Below are 14670 nucleotides of genomic sequence, written 5' to 3' on the forward strand. Positions count from 1 at the left end.
GGTGCATGGAATTAAATCACCCCCCCCCCTCCTGTCTGACCCCCCCCCCCTTCCTCCCACCGCCTTCATTCTGATAGCCCAGAGCCTGAGCCCCTCTGAACCGCAGGACCCGGTGCAGTTGCACCTCCTACACACTCAATAGTTCCTGCACCTCCTGTACACTCGATAGCTCCTGCACCACCTACACACTCGATAGCTGATGCACAACCTACACACTCGATAGCTCCTGCACCACCTACACACTCGATAGCTGATGCACAACCTACACACTCGATAGCTCCTGCACCTCCTACTCACTCGATAGCTCCTACACAACCTACACACTCGATAGCTCCTGCACCACCTACTCACTCGATAGCTCCTGCACCACCTACTCACTCGATAGCTCCTGCACCACCTACACACTCGATAGCTCCTGCACCACCTACACACTCGATAGCTGCTGCACCTCCTACTCACTCGATAGCTACTGCACAACCTACACACTCGATAGCTACTGCACCACCTGCACACTCGATAGCTCCTGCACCTCCTACACACTCAATAGCTCCTGCACAACCTACTCACTCGATAGCTCCTGCACCACCTACACACTCAATAGCTCCTGCACCTCCTACACACTCGATAGCTCCTGCACCACCTACACACTCGATAGCTCCTGCACAACCTACACACTCGATAGCACCTCCTACACACTCGATAGCTCCTGCACCACCTGCACACTCGATAGCTCCTGCACCACCTACACACTCGATAGCTCCTGCACAACCTACACACTCGATAACTCCTACACCACCTACACACTCGATAGCTCCTGCACCTCCTACACACTCGATAGCTCCTACATCACCTACTCACTCGATAGCTCCTGCACCACCTACACACTCGATAACTCTTACACCACCTACACACTCGATAGCTCCTGCACCTCCTACACACTCGATAGCTCCTACACCACCTACACACTCGATAGCTCCTGCACCACCTACACACTCGATAGCTCCTGCACCTCCTACACACTCGATAGCTCCTGCACCTCCTACACACTCGATAGCTCCTGCACCTCCTACACACTCGATAGCTCCTGCACCACCTACACACTCGATAGCTCCTCCTACACACTCGATAGCTCCTGCACAACCTACACACTCGATAGCTCCTACACCACCTACACACTCGATAGCTCCTGCACAACCTACACACTCGATAGCTCCTACACCACCTACACACTCGATAGCTCCTGCACAACCTACACACTCGATAGCTCCTACACCACCTACACACTCGATAGCTCCTGCACCACCTACTCACTCGATAGCTCCTGCACCACCTACACACTCGATAGCTCCTGCACCACCTACACACTCGATAGCTGCTGCACCTCCTACTCACTCGATAGCTACTGCACAACCTACACACTCGATAGCTACTGCACCACCTGCACACTCGATAGCTCCTGCACCTCCTACACACTCGATAGCTCCTGCACCTCCTACACACTCGATAACTCCTGCACCTCCTACACACTCGATAGCTCCTGCACCACCTACACACTCGATAGCTGCTGCACCTCCTACTCACTCGATAGCTACTGCACAACCTACACACTCGATAGCTCCTGTACCTCCTGCACACTCGATAGCTCCTGCACAACCTACACACTCGATAGCTCCTGCACCTCCTACACACTCGATAGCTCCTGCACGACCTACACACTCGATAGCTCCTACACCACCTACTCACTCGATAGCTCCTGCACCTCCTACACACTCGATAGCTCCTGCACAACCTACACACTCGATAGCTCCTGCACAACCTACACACTCGATAGCTCCTGCACCACCTACACATTCGATAGCTGCTGCACCGCTGGACCGAAATACGGTTGCGGTGTGAGCTTTGGGGTGTGGGGGGCGCGGTGGTAGTGGCGGTGATATTGATGATGGTGGAACTCATGTTGTGGTGATGATAGCGATTGGGAGTAGTGATGATAATGGTGGTGGTGGCAGTGTTGCGGTGATGGTAGTGGTGGTGGCAGTGTTGTGTTGATGGTAGTGGTGGTGGCAGTGTTGTGGTGATGGTAGTGGCAGTGTTGTGGTGATGGTAGTAGTGGTGGTGGCAGTGTTGTGGTGATGGTAGTGGTGGTGGCAGTGTTGTGGTGATGGTAGTGGTGGTGGTGGCAGTGTTGTGGTGATGGTAGTGGTGGTGGCGGCAGTGTTGTGGTGATGGTAGTGATGGTGGCAGTGTTGTGGTGATGGTAGTAGTGGTGGTGGCAGTGTTGTGGTGATGGTAGCAGTGGTGATGGCAGTGTTGTGGTGATGGTAGCAGTGGTGGTGGCAGTGTTGTGGTGATGGTAGCAGTGGTGATGGCAGTGTTGTGGTGATGGTAGCAGTGGTGATGGCAGTGTTGTGGTGATGGTAGCAGTGGTGGTGGCAGTGTTGTGGTGATGGTAGCAGTGGTGATGGCAGTGTTGTGGTGATGGTAGTGGTGGTGGTGGCAGTGTTGTGGTGATGGTAGCAGTGGTGATGGCAGTGTTGTGGTGATGGTAGTGGTGGTGGTGGCAGTGTTGTGGTGATGGTAGTGGTGGTGGCAGTGGAATCGGTGGCGGGACATGCGGGGAGGGATGTTGGGGGGACGAGGTGGTGGGGGGGGGGGCAGCAGCTTCTATAAATATCGACAAACAAAGCAGTCACCTGGGGGAGGCGCTCAGCTCTGTCAGCCGCTCGCGGTGTGGCTTCCACAAGCCACAGGAGCCTAAAGGACGACACCCAACCCTGCCCCGCCGAGTTCATTAGCAATGCCTGTCTCGGGAAGACAGACGCCACGTGTCTCGAGACAATATTTCACCGTCCCACAGCGGGATATGTCGGGTGTATTATTATTATGATTGTTATTATCATCATACAAACCCCCTGCGTGTGTCTGTATGATGATGATGGTGGTGGTGATGGAGTTATGTTAATGATGGTGATTATAGTAATGGGGGTTCGCCACGGTGGCCAGGAGATGTTAACTGCCTCGCCTGGTATGCAGGAGGTCGTGGCTTCGATTCCGACCCTGACGTCCGTGTTTTTGGAGTTTGCGTGTCTCTCCCCCTATGGTGGTGTAGATTTTTCTCCGATTTTTTCTTCCACATTTCGAATCAACATCACGGTGGCTAGGGGGTGTTAACTAGAACATCACGGTGGCTAGGAGGTGTTAACTAGAACGTCACACGTTTAGGGTATTTCGCTGCTCTATATTTCCACATGGTGAGGCCACTCCATTGAGCTATCATTTTGTGGCCAGGTCGCTTCTGAAAAAGAGCCGAAACATTGTTTCCAGTTTTTTTTTTTAACATGATGGTCACGACGAGAAAGGAAGAACGATGAGTGATGGGTTCGTGATTTTGATAATTATGATGTGAAACGGTGTGTGAGGATTACTCTGTGTAACAAAAAAAAAGTTTTTTTTCTTCGTGGGTACTAAGTCTTATTTTCCAATTGCGTGTGCCTTTAAAGTACAGAAAATTTATATTGTTATTCCCCACAAACTTGGCTTCTGTGACCAGGACAGTGATATTTTGAAATGTACCTATTTTCGATGAGAAAACGTCCTGGTCACAAAAGTAAGTTTGTGGGGAATAATAATAATAATAATAGCCATTTTCTATACTTTTGAGGCATAAGCAATTAGAAAATAACACTTCTACCCAGGAACAAAAATCGTGTTGCATAGTGTTATGATGATGACCATGTAATAGTGATGATGAGAAAGACAGGGATAATGATGATGGTGTTAATATGTTGATGGTGAATTCAAAGGGATATGATGTTGATGATGGCCATGTAATTAAACAATTTCTTTTTTATTTGACCAGGTAAGGCCCACTAACTTATGCAGCTCTTTTCCAGAAGTGACCTGTCCATCACAAATGATAGCTTCAACGAAGTGGCTCATCATCACGTGGACATTTATACCAGACAAATACTCTAAACTCGTGCATTCTACATAGTGACGATGATAGGCTGATGATGATGGGCTGATGTAGACGATCAGGAACACAAAGGAATATGATGGTAGTGATGAAGGGTTAATGATGACGATTGTGATAATGACGATGTTGTTGTACAGAGGGATTTACAGCTTTAGTTATGAAAAAAGGAACAGGCGAGATTTCACATTCACAAACCTAATCAGCTAACGTGAGTTGTATCTGTTATTCATGAACACGGTGATTGAGAACGTGTGGGAGAGTGAGAGTGTGAGAGGAGAGAGAGAGCGAGCGTGACAGTGTGTGAGAGAGCATGACAGTGTGTGAGAGCAAGAGAGTGTGTGTGAGAAAGAGCGTTTGACAGTGAGAGAGAGAGTGCGAGAGTCTGAGAGAACAATTGGGAGAGCGATTGAGAGAGTGAGACTTTTGCCTTTTTAAACAACTTTTATTGCCGCCAGCAGCAACAGCGCTGGAGGCGATTTCGATATGAAACACACAAAGTCACCAGCAACACAAATGAAAATCATTGCTATAAATCCATGCAGCTGCGGCGCTAAAAGCACCGCGCACAACACGAAAGAAAAGTCACGTGGTGGTGGTGGTCATCGCGCACGTCACGGTGACGAGCGGGCGCTTCAGAAGGTGAACACGTGGGGTGCCGTCCACGCTGGTACAGAGAGGGGCTTCTCTCCGGATCCCCAGTGAGCGAGCGAGAGAGTTGAGTTTTAAACCACTTTCACTGCTGCCAGCAGCAGAAGCACTGGATCCGATTCTCGATGCAAAGTCGCGTCGAGTACAGCGTCACGCGTGCACGTCACAAACGCTACCCGCGTCACGTGGCACTGCGCGCGCCACGCGCATCACAGACACCGCCTCGTCAACAAGTACAGTTCAGAGTGACGTCCGCGCCGGTGCAGAGGGCTTGACCGGCCCCCCGGCATTGGAGTGCCTCGCGTGCTCCGGCCGGATCCGTGCCTTGAGCAGGCCCCCCTCGACATCGCCACCGCCGCTGGGCGGCCGCCAGCGTCGCCTTGCAGCCTCTCTTCTTCTGGTAAACTTCGACTTCTTTTGCTTGGGCACAGAGGAAGTTGGCACAATCGTGGCGCTTATGAGCCAGGAAAGGCACCCCCCTCCCACCCCCCACCCCCAAATATGAAACTGCGTTTGTAAAAAATGCACCTCCAGTCTCCTAAAAAAGGACCCCAAAAGCCGGAACATTGGGTTCAGCTGCGGACACTCCAAATACTGGTGGTCGAGATCCTCCCTGGCAGCGCAGTATGCACAAGAGTCTGGTGCCCCTGGGGAGATTCGGCTGAGCGACACGGCCGAGGGCACCGTCCGGCGCACTAACCTCCACTGGAGGTCACTGCAGCGTTTGGCTACGGGAGAGAGAGAGAGAAAGCGAGAGAGTGTGAGAGAGCGATTGAGAGAGAGAGGGCGAGAGAGCGAGAGAGAGCAAGAGAGTGTGAGAGAGCGATTGAGAGAGAGGGCGAGAGAGAGAGAGGGCAAGATGGAGAAAGAGAGAGAGGGCGAGAGAGAGAGAGGGCGAGAGAGCGCGATTTAGAGCAAGAGCGAGAGAGGGGACACCCGCTGTGGTTAAAGGAAATAAAATGCCACTCTGGTTTCGCCCGCAATGGCCGCAGCATCAGCGATCCAGTTGCTCGATTTCAAGATCGGAGTGTTTATTTAGATTGCAGGGGAAATCCGATGAGCCATGAAGCTCTCTTTCACAGATGTCCGGTTGGGTCGGGTGGTCAGAAAGTTACTACGACAACAAAGGCTACATACGGGAACGGTAGGAGTGCGTCATAGAGACACGGGCAAGCAATGTCGAGCTCTCCTGCTGCTGCTGCTGCTGGGTATGACGAGAGAGAGAGACAGAGAGGGCTTCAGCAGAGAGAGAGTTTGTGCCCATAGACTAACATTGTCCATAGACTAAGACAGCCCATAGACTTACATTGCCCATAGACTTACATTGCCCATAGACTTACATTGCCCATAGACTAACATTGTCCATAGACTAAGACAGCCCAAAGACTAACATTGCCCATAGACTACATTGTCCATAGACTAAGACAGCCCATAGACTAACATTGCCCATAGACTAACATTGTCCATAGACTAAGACAGCCCAAAGACTAACATTGCCCATAGACTACATTGTCCATAGACTAACATTAACCATAGACTTACATTGCCCATAGACTAGCATTATCTATAGACTAACATTACCCATAGACTACATTGTCCATAGACTAAGACAGCCCATAGACTAAGACAGCCCAGAGACTAACATTGCCCATAGACTAACATTGCCCATAGACTCACATTGCCCATAGACTCACATTGCCCATAGACTAACATTGCCCATAGACTTACATTGCCCATAGACTTACATTGCCCATAGACTTACATTGCCCATAGACTTACATGAGGGTGCCGTCCACGCTGGTACAGAGAGGGGCTTGTCCGGCCCCCAGCGTTCGAAGAAGACGCGCTGCACATCACCGACACGTGTGTGTGGTACGTGGCGTGCTCCAGCCGGAGCCGCGCCTTGAGCAGGCCCCTGAACACTGGAAGCAGCACAGAGCAGCCGTCAGTGTCACCTTGCAGCGTCTTTTTACCTTGTTCTGTACCACCGCCAACTTCGCCTGAGCACAGGCGAAGTTGGCGAGGTCATGGCGCTTGTTAGCCAGGTAAGGCACCACTCCATATACGAAGCTGCTGTTGTAGAAGGGCACCCCCAGTTTCCTGAAGATGTCCCCCAAAAGGCGGAACTTTGGTTTGAGCCGCTGGCAGCGTAAGTACTGGTGGGGCAGATCCTCCCTGAGAGAGAGACAGAGAGACAAAGAGAGAGAGACAGAGAGAGAGAGAGCTTTTGTTAAATCTTTCATTTAAAAGGGGGGGGGGAGGGTTTACATGAAGCAAAGCACAAAAAAATAAAAACACCGAAATGAACGAAGCAAAGTGCCGCCTACACCGAGCATCTTCTTGTTTTCTCTGATCGTAAAAAGAGAGAGACAGAGAGACACAGAGAGACAGAGAAAGAGAGAGAGAGTTCGTGTCGTTTCGCTCTTCCTCCTCCGTTTAAGCACCGCAGCCGACAGTGGGTTCACTGTGCGGTCTGTCGTTTGCTTCCCATGGCCACAATTACACTCCCGTGGCTCGTGTGTTGAATTTATGTCTAGGGGTCTCTGTTTATCTCTATGGGTCTCCATCTCTACGAGCGTCAATGTATCTTTGAGTCTCGATAAGTCTCGACGTATCTCCATGCGTTTCTATGTATCAATATGTATAGTGTATCAATATGTATCAACATGTATAGTGTATCAATATGTATCAATATGTATAGTGTCTTCCTCTGTGGGTCCAGAGTTTGTGTTGCATGACCACAGACCCACTACTGTGGCTCTTGTCTTCTCTATGTATCTCTACGGGAATCTATGTATCTCTATGGGTCTCTATGTATCTCTTCGAGTGTCAATATATCTCTATGGTTTTCTATTTATCTCGATGGGTCTCTGTATCGCTACAAGCCTCTACGTATCTCTACGAGTCTAAATGTATTTCTGTGCATCTCTATTTATCTCTATGGGTCGCTATGTATCCCTATGAATCTCTATATCTCTATGAGTATACATATCAAAGTGTATGTCCTCGACTCTCTGTGGGTTTACTGTGTGGGTCCAGAGTTTGCGTTGCGTGGCCACAGAACGGACACCGTGGATCGTGCATTTAATTTTCCATTCATGAAGGAGACGTGGTGCAGCACCGGCCTGGTGTTGTTCCGACACGCTCGATGGTTTATAAACACGCACATTATCCTCCACAACCTCACCGTCAGCGTATCTCTATCCATGACTGACCCACTGGACAGCGAGCATTAACAGGAGTGCCATCAGATTACGTGCCTTTTGCCGTGATGGCGGTGGTGGTGCTGGTCGTGGTGATGGTGGTGATGGTGGCGTTTGTGGTGGTAGTCATGGTGGTGATGGTTGTGGTGGCGATGTTAGTGGTGATAGTGTTGATGGTGATGGTGGCGCTGGTGGTGGTAGTCGTGGTAGTGACGGTGTCGGCATGGTTTGGTGAGCAGTGTGCATGCCCGTGTGCTGGTGGTGGCGGTGGTGGTGGTGATGGTGGGTTTGGTGGTGGTGGAGGGTTTGGTGGTGGTGGTGATGATGGTGGGTTTGGTGGTGGTGATGATGGTGGGTTTGGTGGTGGTGATGGTGGGTTTGGTGGTGGTGGTGGTGGTGATGGAGGGTTTGGTGGTGGTGATGGAGGGTTTGGTGGTGGTGGTGGTGATGGTGGGTTTGGTGGTGGTGGTGGTGGTGGGTTTGGTGGTGGTGGTGGTGGGTTTGGTGGTGGTGGTGATGTCGGCTTTGGTGGCGGTGTTGCCATCGTTGGCTGAGCCGCGTGCGTGCCGTGCGCTGTGACTGGCAGGCTGAGGAGCGTGAAGATGGAGCAACGGAAGTTGACGGATCAGGCGAACACGCTGGTGGACATGGCGAAGGTGGGTGAGCGTGTGTGTGGTGGGGGTGTGAGTGTGGTGGGTGTGGTGAGCGAGTGAGTGTGATGAGCGACTGTGGTGAGCGTGTGAGTGTGTCCTTTGAGCGTGATCGGTGAGCGTGTTGGTGGTGAGTGATGGGTGTGATTGGTGAGCGTGTGGGTGGTGAGTGAGTGATGGGTGTGATTGGTGAGCGTGTGGGTGGTGAGTGAGTGAGTGATGGGTGTGATTGGTGAGCGTGTGGGTGGTGAGTGAGTGATGGGTGTGATTGGTGAGCGTGTTGGTGGTGAGTGAGTGATGGGTGTGATTGGTGAGCGTGTGGGTGGTGAGTGAGTGATGGGTGTGATTGGTGAGCGTGTTGGTGGTGAGTGAGTGAGTGATGGGTGTGATTGGTGAACGTGTTGGTGGTGAGTGCGTGAGTGATGAGTGTGATTGGTGAGCGTGTGGGTGGTGAGTGCGTGAGTGATGTGTGTGATTGGTGAGCGTGTTGGTGGTGAGTGCGTGAGTGGTGAGTGTGATTGGTGAGCGTGTGGGTGGTGAGTGCGTGAGTGATGAGTGTGATTGGTGAGCGTGTGGGTGGTGAGTGTGTGAGTGATGAGTGTGATTGGTGAGCGTGTGGGTGGTGAGTGAGTGAGTAATGGGTGTGATTGGTGAGCGTGTGGGTGGTGAGTGAGTGAGTGATGGGTGTGATTGGTGAGCGTGTTGGTGGTGAGTGAGTGAGTGATGGGTGTGATTGGTGAACGTGTTGGTGGTGAGTGAGTGATCGGTGTGATTGGTGTGTTGGTGGTGAGTGAGTAATGGGTGTGATTGGTGAGCGTGTTGGTCGTGAGTGAGTGATGGGTGTGATTGGTGAGAGTGTTTGTGGTGAGTGAGTGAGTGATGGGTGTGATTGGTGAGCGTGTTAGTGGTGAGTGAGCGTGTGGGTGGTGAGTGCGTGAGTGATGGGTGTGATTGGTGAGCGTGTGGGTGGTGAATGCGTGAGTGATGAGTGTGATTGGTGAGCGTGTGGGTGGAGAGTGAGTGAGTGATGGGTGTGATTGGTGAGCGTGTTGGTCGTGAGTGAGTACGTGAGTGATGGGTGTGATGGTGAGCGTGTTGGTGGTGAGTGAGTGATGGGTGTGATTGGTGAGCGTGTTTGTGGTGAGTGCGTGAGTGATGGGTGTGATTGGTGAGCGTGTTGGTCGTGAGTGAGTGATGGGTGTGATTGGTGTGTTAGTGGTGAGTGAGTGATGGGTGTGATTGGTGAGCGTGTTGGTCGTGAGTGAGTGAGTGATGGGTGTGATTGGTGAGCGTGTTTGTGGTGAGTGAGTGAGTGATGGGTGTGATTGGTGAGTGTGTTGGTGGTGAGTGAGTGAGTGATGGGTGTGATTGGTGAGCGTGTTTGTGGTGAGTGCGTGAGTGATGGGTGTGATTGGTGAGCGTGTTGGTGGTGAGTGAGTGAGTGATGGGTGTGATTGGTGAGCGTGTTTGTGGTGAGTGCGTGAGTGATGGGTGTGATTGGTGAGCGTGTTGGTGGTGAGTGCGTGAGTGATGGGTGTGATTGGTGAGCGTGTTTGTGGTGAGTGAGTGAGTGATGGGTGTGATTGGTGAGCGTGTTGGTGGTGAGTGAGTGAGTGATGGGTGTGATTGGTGAGCGTGTTTGTGGTGAGTGCGTGAGTGATGGGTGTGATTGGTGAGCGTGTTGGTCGTGAGTGAGTGATGGGTGTGATTGGTGTGTTAGTGGTGAGTGAGTGATGGGTGTGATTGGTGAGCGTGTTGGTGGTGAGTGCGTGAGTGGTGGGTGTGATTGGTGAGCGTGTTGGTGGTGAGTGCGTGAGTGATGGGTGTGATTGGTGAGCGTGTTGGTGGTGAGTGAGTGAGTGATGGGTTTGATTGGTGAGTGTGTTGGTGGTGAGTGCGTGAGTGGTGGGTGTGATTGGTGAGCGTGTTGGTGGTGAGTGAGTGATGGGTGTGATTGGTGAGCGTGTGGGTGGTGAGTGAGTGATGGGTGTGATTGGTGAGCGTGTGGGTGGTGAGTGAGTGATGGGTGTGATTGGTGAGCGTGTTGGTGGTGAGTGCGTGAGTGATGGGTGTGATTGGTGAGTGTGTTGGTGGTGAGTGCGTGAGTGGTGGGTGTGATTGGTGAGCGTGTTGGTGGTGAGTGCGTGAGTGATGAGTGTGATTGGTGAGCGTGTTGGTGGTGAGTGATGGGTGTGATTGATGAGTGTGTTGGTGGTGAGTGATGGGTGTGATTGGTGAGTGTATTGGTGGTGAGTATGTGAGTGATGGGTGTGATTGGTGAGCGTGTTGGTGGTGAGTGCGTGAGTGATGGGTGTGATTGGTGAGTGTGTTGGTGGTGAGTGCGTGAGTGATGGGTGTGATTGGTGAGTGTGTTGGTGGTGAGTGAGTGATGTGTGTGATTTGTGAGCGTGTTGGTGGTGAGTGAGCAAGTGATGTGTGTGATTGGTGAGCGTGTTGGTGGTGAGTGAGTGGTGGATGTGATTGGTGAGTGTGTTGGTGGTGAGTGATGTGTGTGATTGGTGAGTGTGTTGGTGGTGAGTGATTGGTAAGCGTGTGTGCGTGTGTGCGCGCGTGTGTGTGCGTGTACGTGTGTGTGCGTGTGTGTGTGTGCGTGTGTGTGCGTGTGTGTGTGCGTGTGCGTGCGTGTGTGTGTGCGTGTGTGTGTGTGTGCGTGTGTGCGTGTGTGCGCGCGTGTGTGTGCGTGTACGTGTGTGCGTGTGTGTGTGTGCGTGTGTGTGTGCGTGTGTGTGTGCGTGTGTGTGTGCGTGTGTGTGTGCGTGTGTGTGTGCGTGTGTGTGTGCGTGTGTGTGTGCGTGTGTGTGTGCGTGTGTGTGTGCGTGTGTGTGTGCGTGTGTGCGTGCGTGTGTGCGTGTGCGTGCGCGCGTGTGTGTGTGGGTGCGGGCTCGGTGTTTTGGGCCGTGCCATTAACCGCGATGGAACCCGACGCTGGAGATTCAGCCGCGATCCCCACGCGGTGACCTCATAGCGCCATTCTCATCAGATGGTGCAGATTTTGTTGCTGTTGTGTTTAAACGAACCCTGGCCCATCACAGAGTAACCCCCCCCCCCCCACGCACTGTTGGGGCAAGTGCGTTAGCGAGCACCGATCACACCAAAGGCAAAGATCCCCCGTGCAGCCTTAACAGACTAGGGGCAAGTGCTGTTAGCGAGCACCGATCACACCAAAGACAAAGATCCCCCGTGTAGCCTGTAACAGACTGTAGGGGCAAGTGCTGTTAGCGAGCACCGATCACACCAAAGACAAATATCCCCCGTGTAGCCTGTAACAGACTGTTGGGGCAAGTGCTGTTAGCGAGCGCCGACGAAGGCCGGCACGGCACACGAGGTTTGGCGGGTGGCCAGCACCACGCCCGGCCGCCTTTGTCTCCCCGGTGACGATGTTTACTGCACACCGCACCAGGTAATCATTTGAGGTTGAGTCGACCTAGGGGAGGCCCAGCACCGGATCAGATAAACGTCACCGCCCAACTCTTGTTATATATTTAATTGTATTCTCAAGAGTCTTTATTTTAGATGCCCCCACTAGGAATATCGCGGAGTGCCTAATGGCAGTGATGAAGCGATCTTGCCGCTCCCCTCCACTGCACTCCGCTAAATTGTTTTGGCAACGAATGCCCAGTCGGCTCCCTCCCCCCCCCACCATCCACCCACAACTTCCACCCCCCCCACCATCCACCCACAACTTCGATCCCGTGCCCCCCACCCACCCATCCACCCCCGTCCCTCCCCCCTCTGCCAACCTCCCCGCCCCCCCACCCCCCCCACCCTCCCACCCTCCCTCGCCATCCACCCACAACTTCCACCCACCACCAACCCCCCACCCCCACCCCCCACCCACTACCCACCCCCCACCCACCACCCCCACCCCCCACCCTGTCCTCTCTTCCTCCCTGCCGCCGCCGTGTCCCGCTGAGCGGTGAGCCCCAGCCCCCGCTAAGTGATGTCTCACGTTGTGAACGACGCCGCCGTGAATAATGCACGAGCGGTGCGATGCGACACCATCCCCTCGCCACCGCCGTCGCGATGGTGAGATGTTAACTACCTCGCCTGGTATACAGGAGGTCGCGGGTTCGATCCCGACCCTGACGCCTGCTGTATATTGGAGTTTGCGTGTCTCTCTCTCTCTCTCATCATCATCACGGTGGCTAGGAGATGTTAACTACCTCGCCTGGTATACAGGAGGACGTGGGTTCGATCCCGACACTGACGCCTGCTGTATATTTGAAGTTTGCGTGTCTCTCTCATCATCATCACGGTGGCTAGGAGATGTTAACTACCTCGCCTGGTATACAGGAGATCGTGGGTTCGATCCCGACACTGACGCCTGCTGTATATTTGAAGTTTGCGTGTCTCTCTCATCATCATCACGGTGGCTAGGAGATGTTGACTACCTCGCCTGGTATGCGGGAGGTCGTGGGTTCCATCCCGACCCTGACGCCTGCTGTATATTTGGAGTTTGCATGTCTCTCTCTCTCATCATCATCACGGTGGCTAGGAGATGTTAACTACCTCGCCTGGTATACAGGAGGTCGCGGGTTCGATCTCGACCCTGACGCCTGCTGTATATTTGGAGTTTGCATGTCTCTCTCTCTCATCATCATCACGGTGGCTAGGAGATGTTAACTACCTCGCCTGGTATGCGGAAGGTCGTGGGTTCGATCCCGACCCTGACGCCTGCTGTATATTTGAAGTTTGCGTGTCTCTCTCATCATCATCACGGTGGCTAGGAGATGTTAACTACCTCGCCTGGTATACAGGAGGTCGTGGGTTCGATCCCGACCCTGACGCCTGCTGCGTATTTAGAGTTTGCGTGTCTCTCTTCTCGTGGCCGAGTGGATTTTTCTCCGGGTCCTCCGTTTTTTTCCCCTCCACATTTACAATCGTTTATGAGTATTTGGCTGCTCTACATTTCCACGTGATGATAATCCACTTTGTTGGGCTTCTGACCAAAGCGCCACGTAGCTCAGCGGTGTGCTCAGGACATGGCTAACCCGGCGCCTTGTTGGGTGGATTCATCGTGGACATGGCCCGGGATTGCCACGCTGCGGTCAATATTACGGGCACGCACGCGCACGCACGCAGCGTTTGCCGTGCCAATAACACGCCACAGCCGCCGTCACTGCCCGCAGGTGGACGTTAGAGATCGCAGAGGTTCGCGGTTCAACTCCGGCGGGCCGCCCTGGTTAATGCCGCGGCTGTGTTAAACCGTGCGAACGCCACGCGCCGCCTGTTTCACAGCGGACGTCGAACGGTCCCTCCCCGAACGTCGTTCGAATCCAGTCGGCCATCCCGCGCCGGCGTCGTGGTCCAAATGTGGCAAAAATTCGCGAAAACGAACACCGCACACACACCGCACACGCACGTAGCCCCCTACTGACGAGTCGGCTTGTGCCACGCAGGGTCAGGTGCCACTTGGGAGTGCCCGAACGCTAGACCACGTAGCCATCATCACCCCCCCCCCCTTCTAACACCCGCTCGCAGGAGGCCACGGGCCGAGTCGCCTTGAGCCACTTTGGGGTGCCCTTTTTCGAATGCGTTGGGATTCGATGCGGTGCGAGTCGCCAGTCGCCTGTTAACGAGCTGTTGAGATGCCACCGGCGCAGATGAGGGTGGCTCGACCGACAACAACAACAACAACTCCACTTGACCCCCCGCCCCCCCCCAGTACCAAAGCATCATGTACGACATGGTGGTGGACATGCACGAGCGGGGCGAGGACACGGAGCGCCGGCTCGCGGAGCTCGAGAGCAAGCTGGACGCGCTGGCAGGCGGCCTCCGCGAGCTGCCCGACCTCGTGGGCCACGCCGTGGGCCAGCGGCAGCGCGAGGCCCTCGAAGCGCAGCTCTCGCGCTTCCGGCAGCACCAACAGCAGCAGCAGCAGCAGCAGCAGCCAAACCACCAACAGCTCCACCACCAACAGCTCCTCCATCATCCACAGCAGCAGCAGCAGCAGCAGCTGGCGGCGGCGCCGGTGGCGGCGGCGGCGGCCGTGGCGTACGCCGGACACTTTGCCTGGCACCGGCAGGCGGGGCTGGACGACCCGGCGGTGGGGATGTCTCCCCGCAGGAGGGCCCACTCGTCGTCCTCCTCCTCGTCGATGGCGCCGCACACCTCGTCGGACAGCGCGTGACCTTCCCGTCTCTCCGGAGAGGGGTGCGGGGGGCGGGGAAGG

General features: G+C 53.8%; 1 protein-coding gene across 2 annotated transcripts in view; it reads left to right on the plus strand.

Moving 5' to 3' along the window:
• Positions 1-14670, plus strand: part of KCNN1 (potassium calcium-activated channel subfamily N member 1) — a 140364-nt gene extending 125694 nt beyond the window's left edge. For both annotated transcript variants that reach the window (XM_032973829.2, XM_032973830.2), the window contains 2 exons: positions 8414-8483; positions 14164-14670. In XM_032973829.2, coding sequence (XP_032829720.1) covers positions 8414-8483; positions 14164-14628 — 535 coding nt within the window. In that variant the 3' untranslated portion in view covers positions 14629-14670. The remainder of the gene's footprint in view (positions 1-8413; positions 8484-14163) is intronic.

Source organism: Petromyzon marinus, chromosome 52, assembly GCF_048934315.1.
Source record: "Petromyzon marinus isolate PM22_M1 ecotype Great Lakes invasive population chromosome 52, UKy_Petmar_22M1.pri1.0, whole genome shotgun sequence".
In the NCBI taxonomy this organism is placed as follows: domain Eukaryota; kingdom Metazoa; phylum Chordata; class Hyperoartia; order Petromyzontiformes; family Petromyzontidae; genus Petromyzon; species Petromyzon marinus.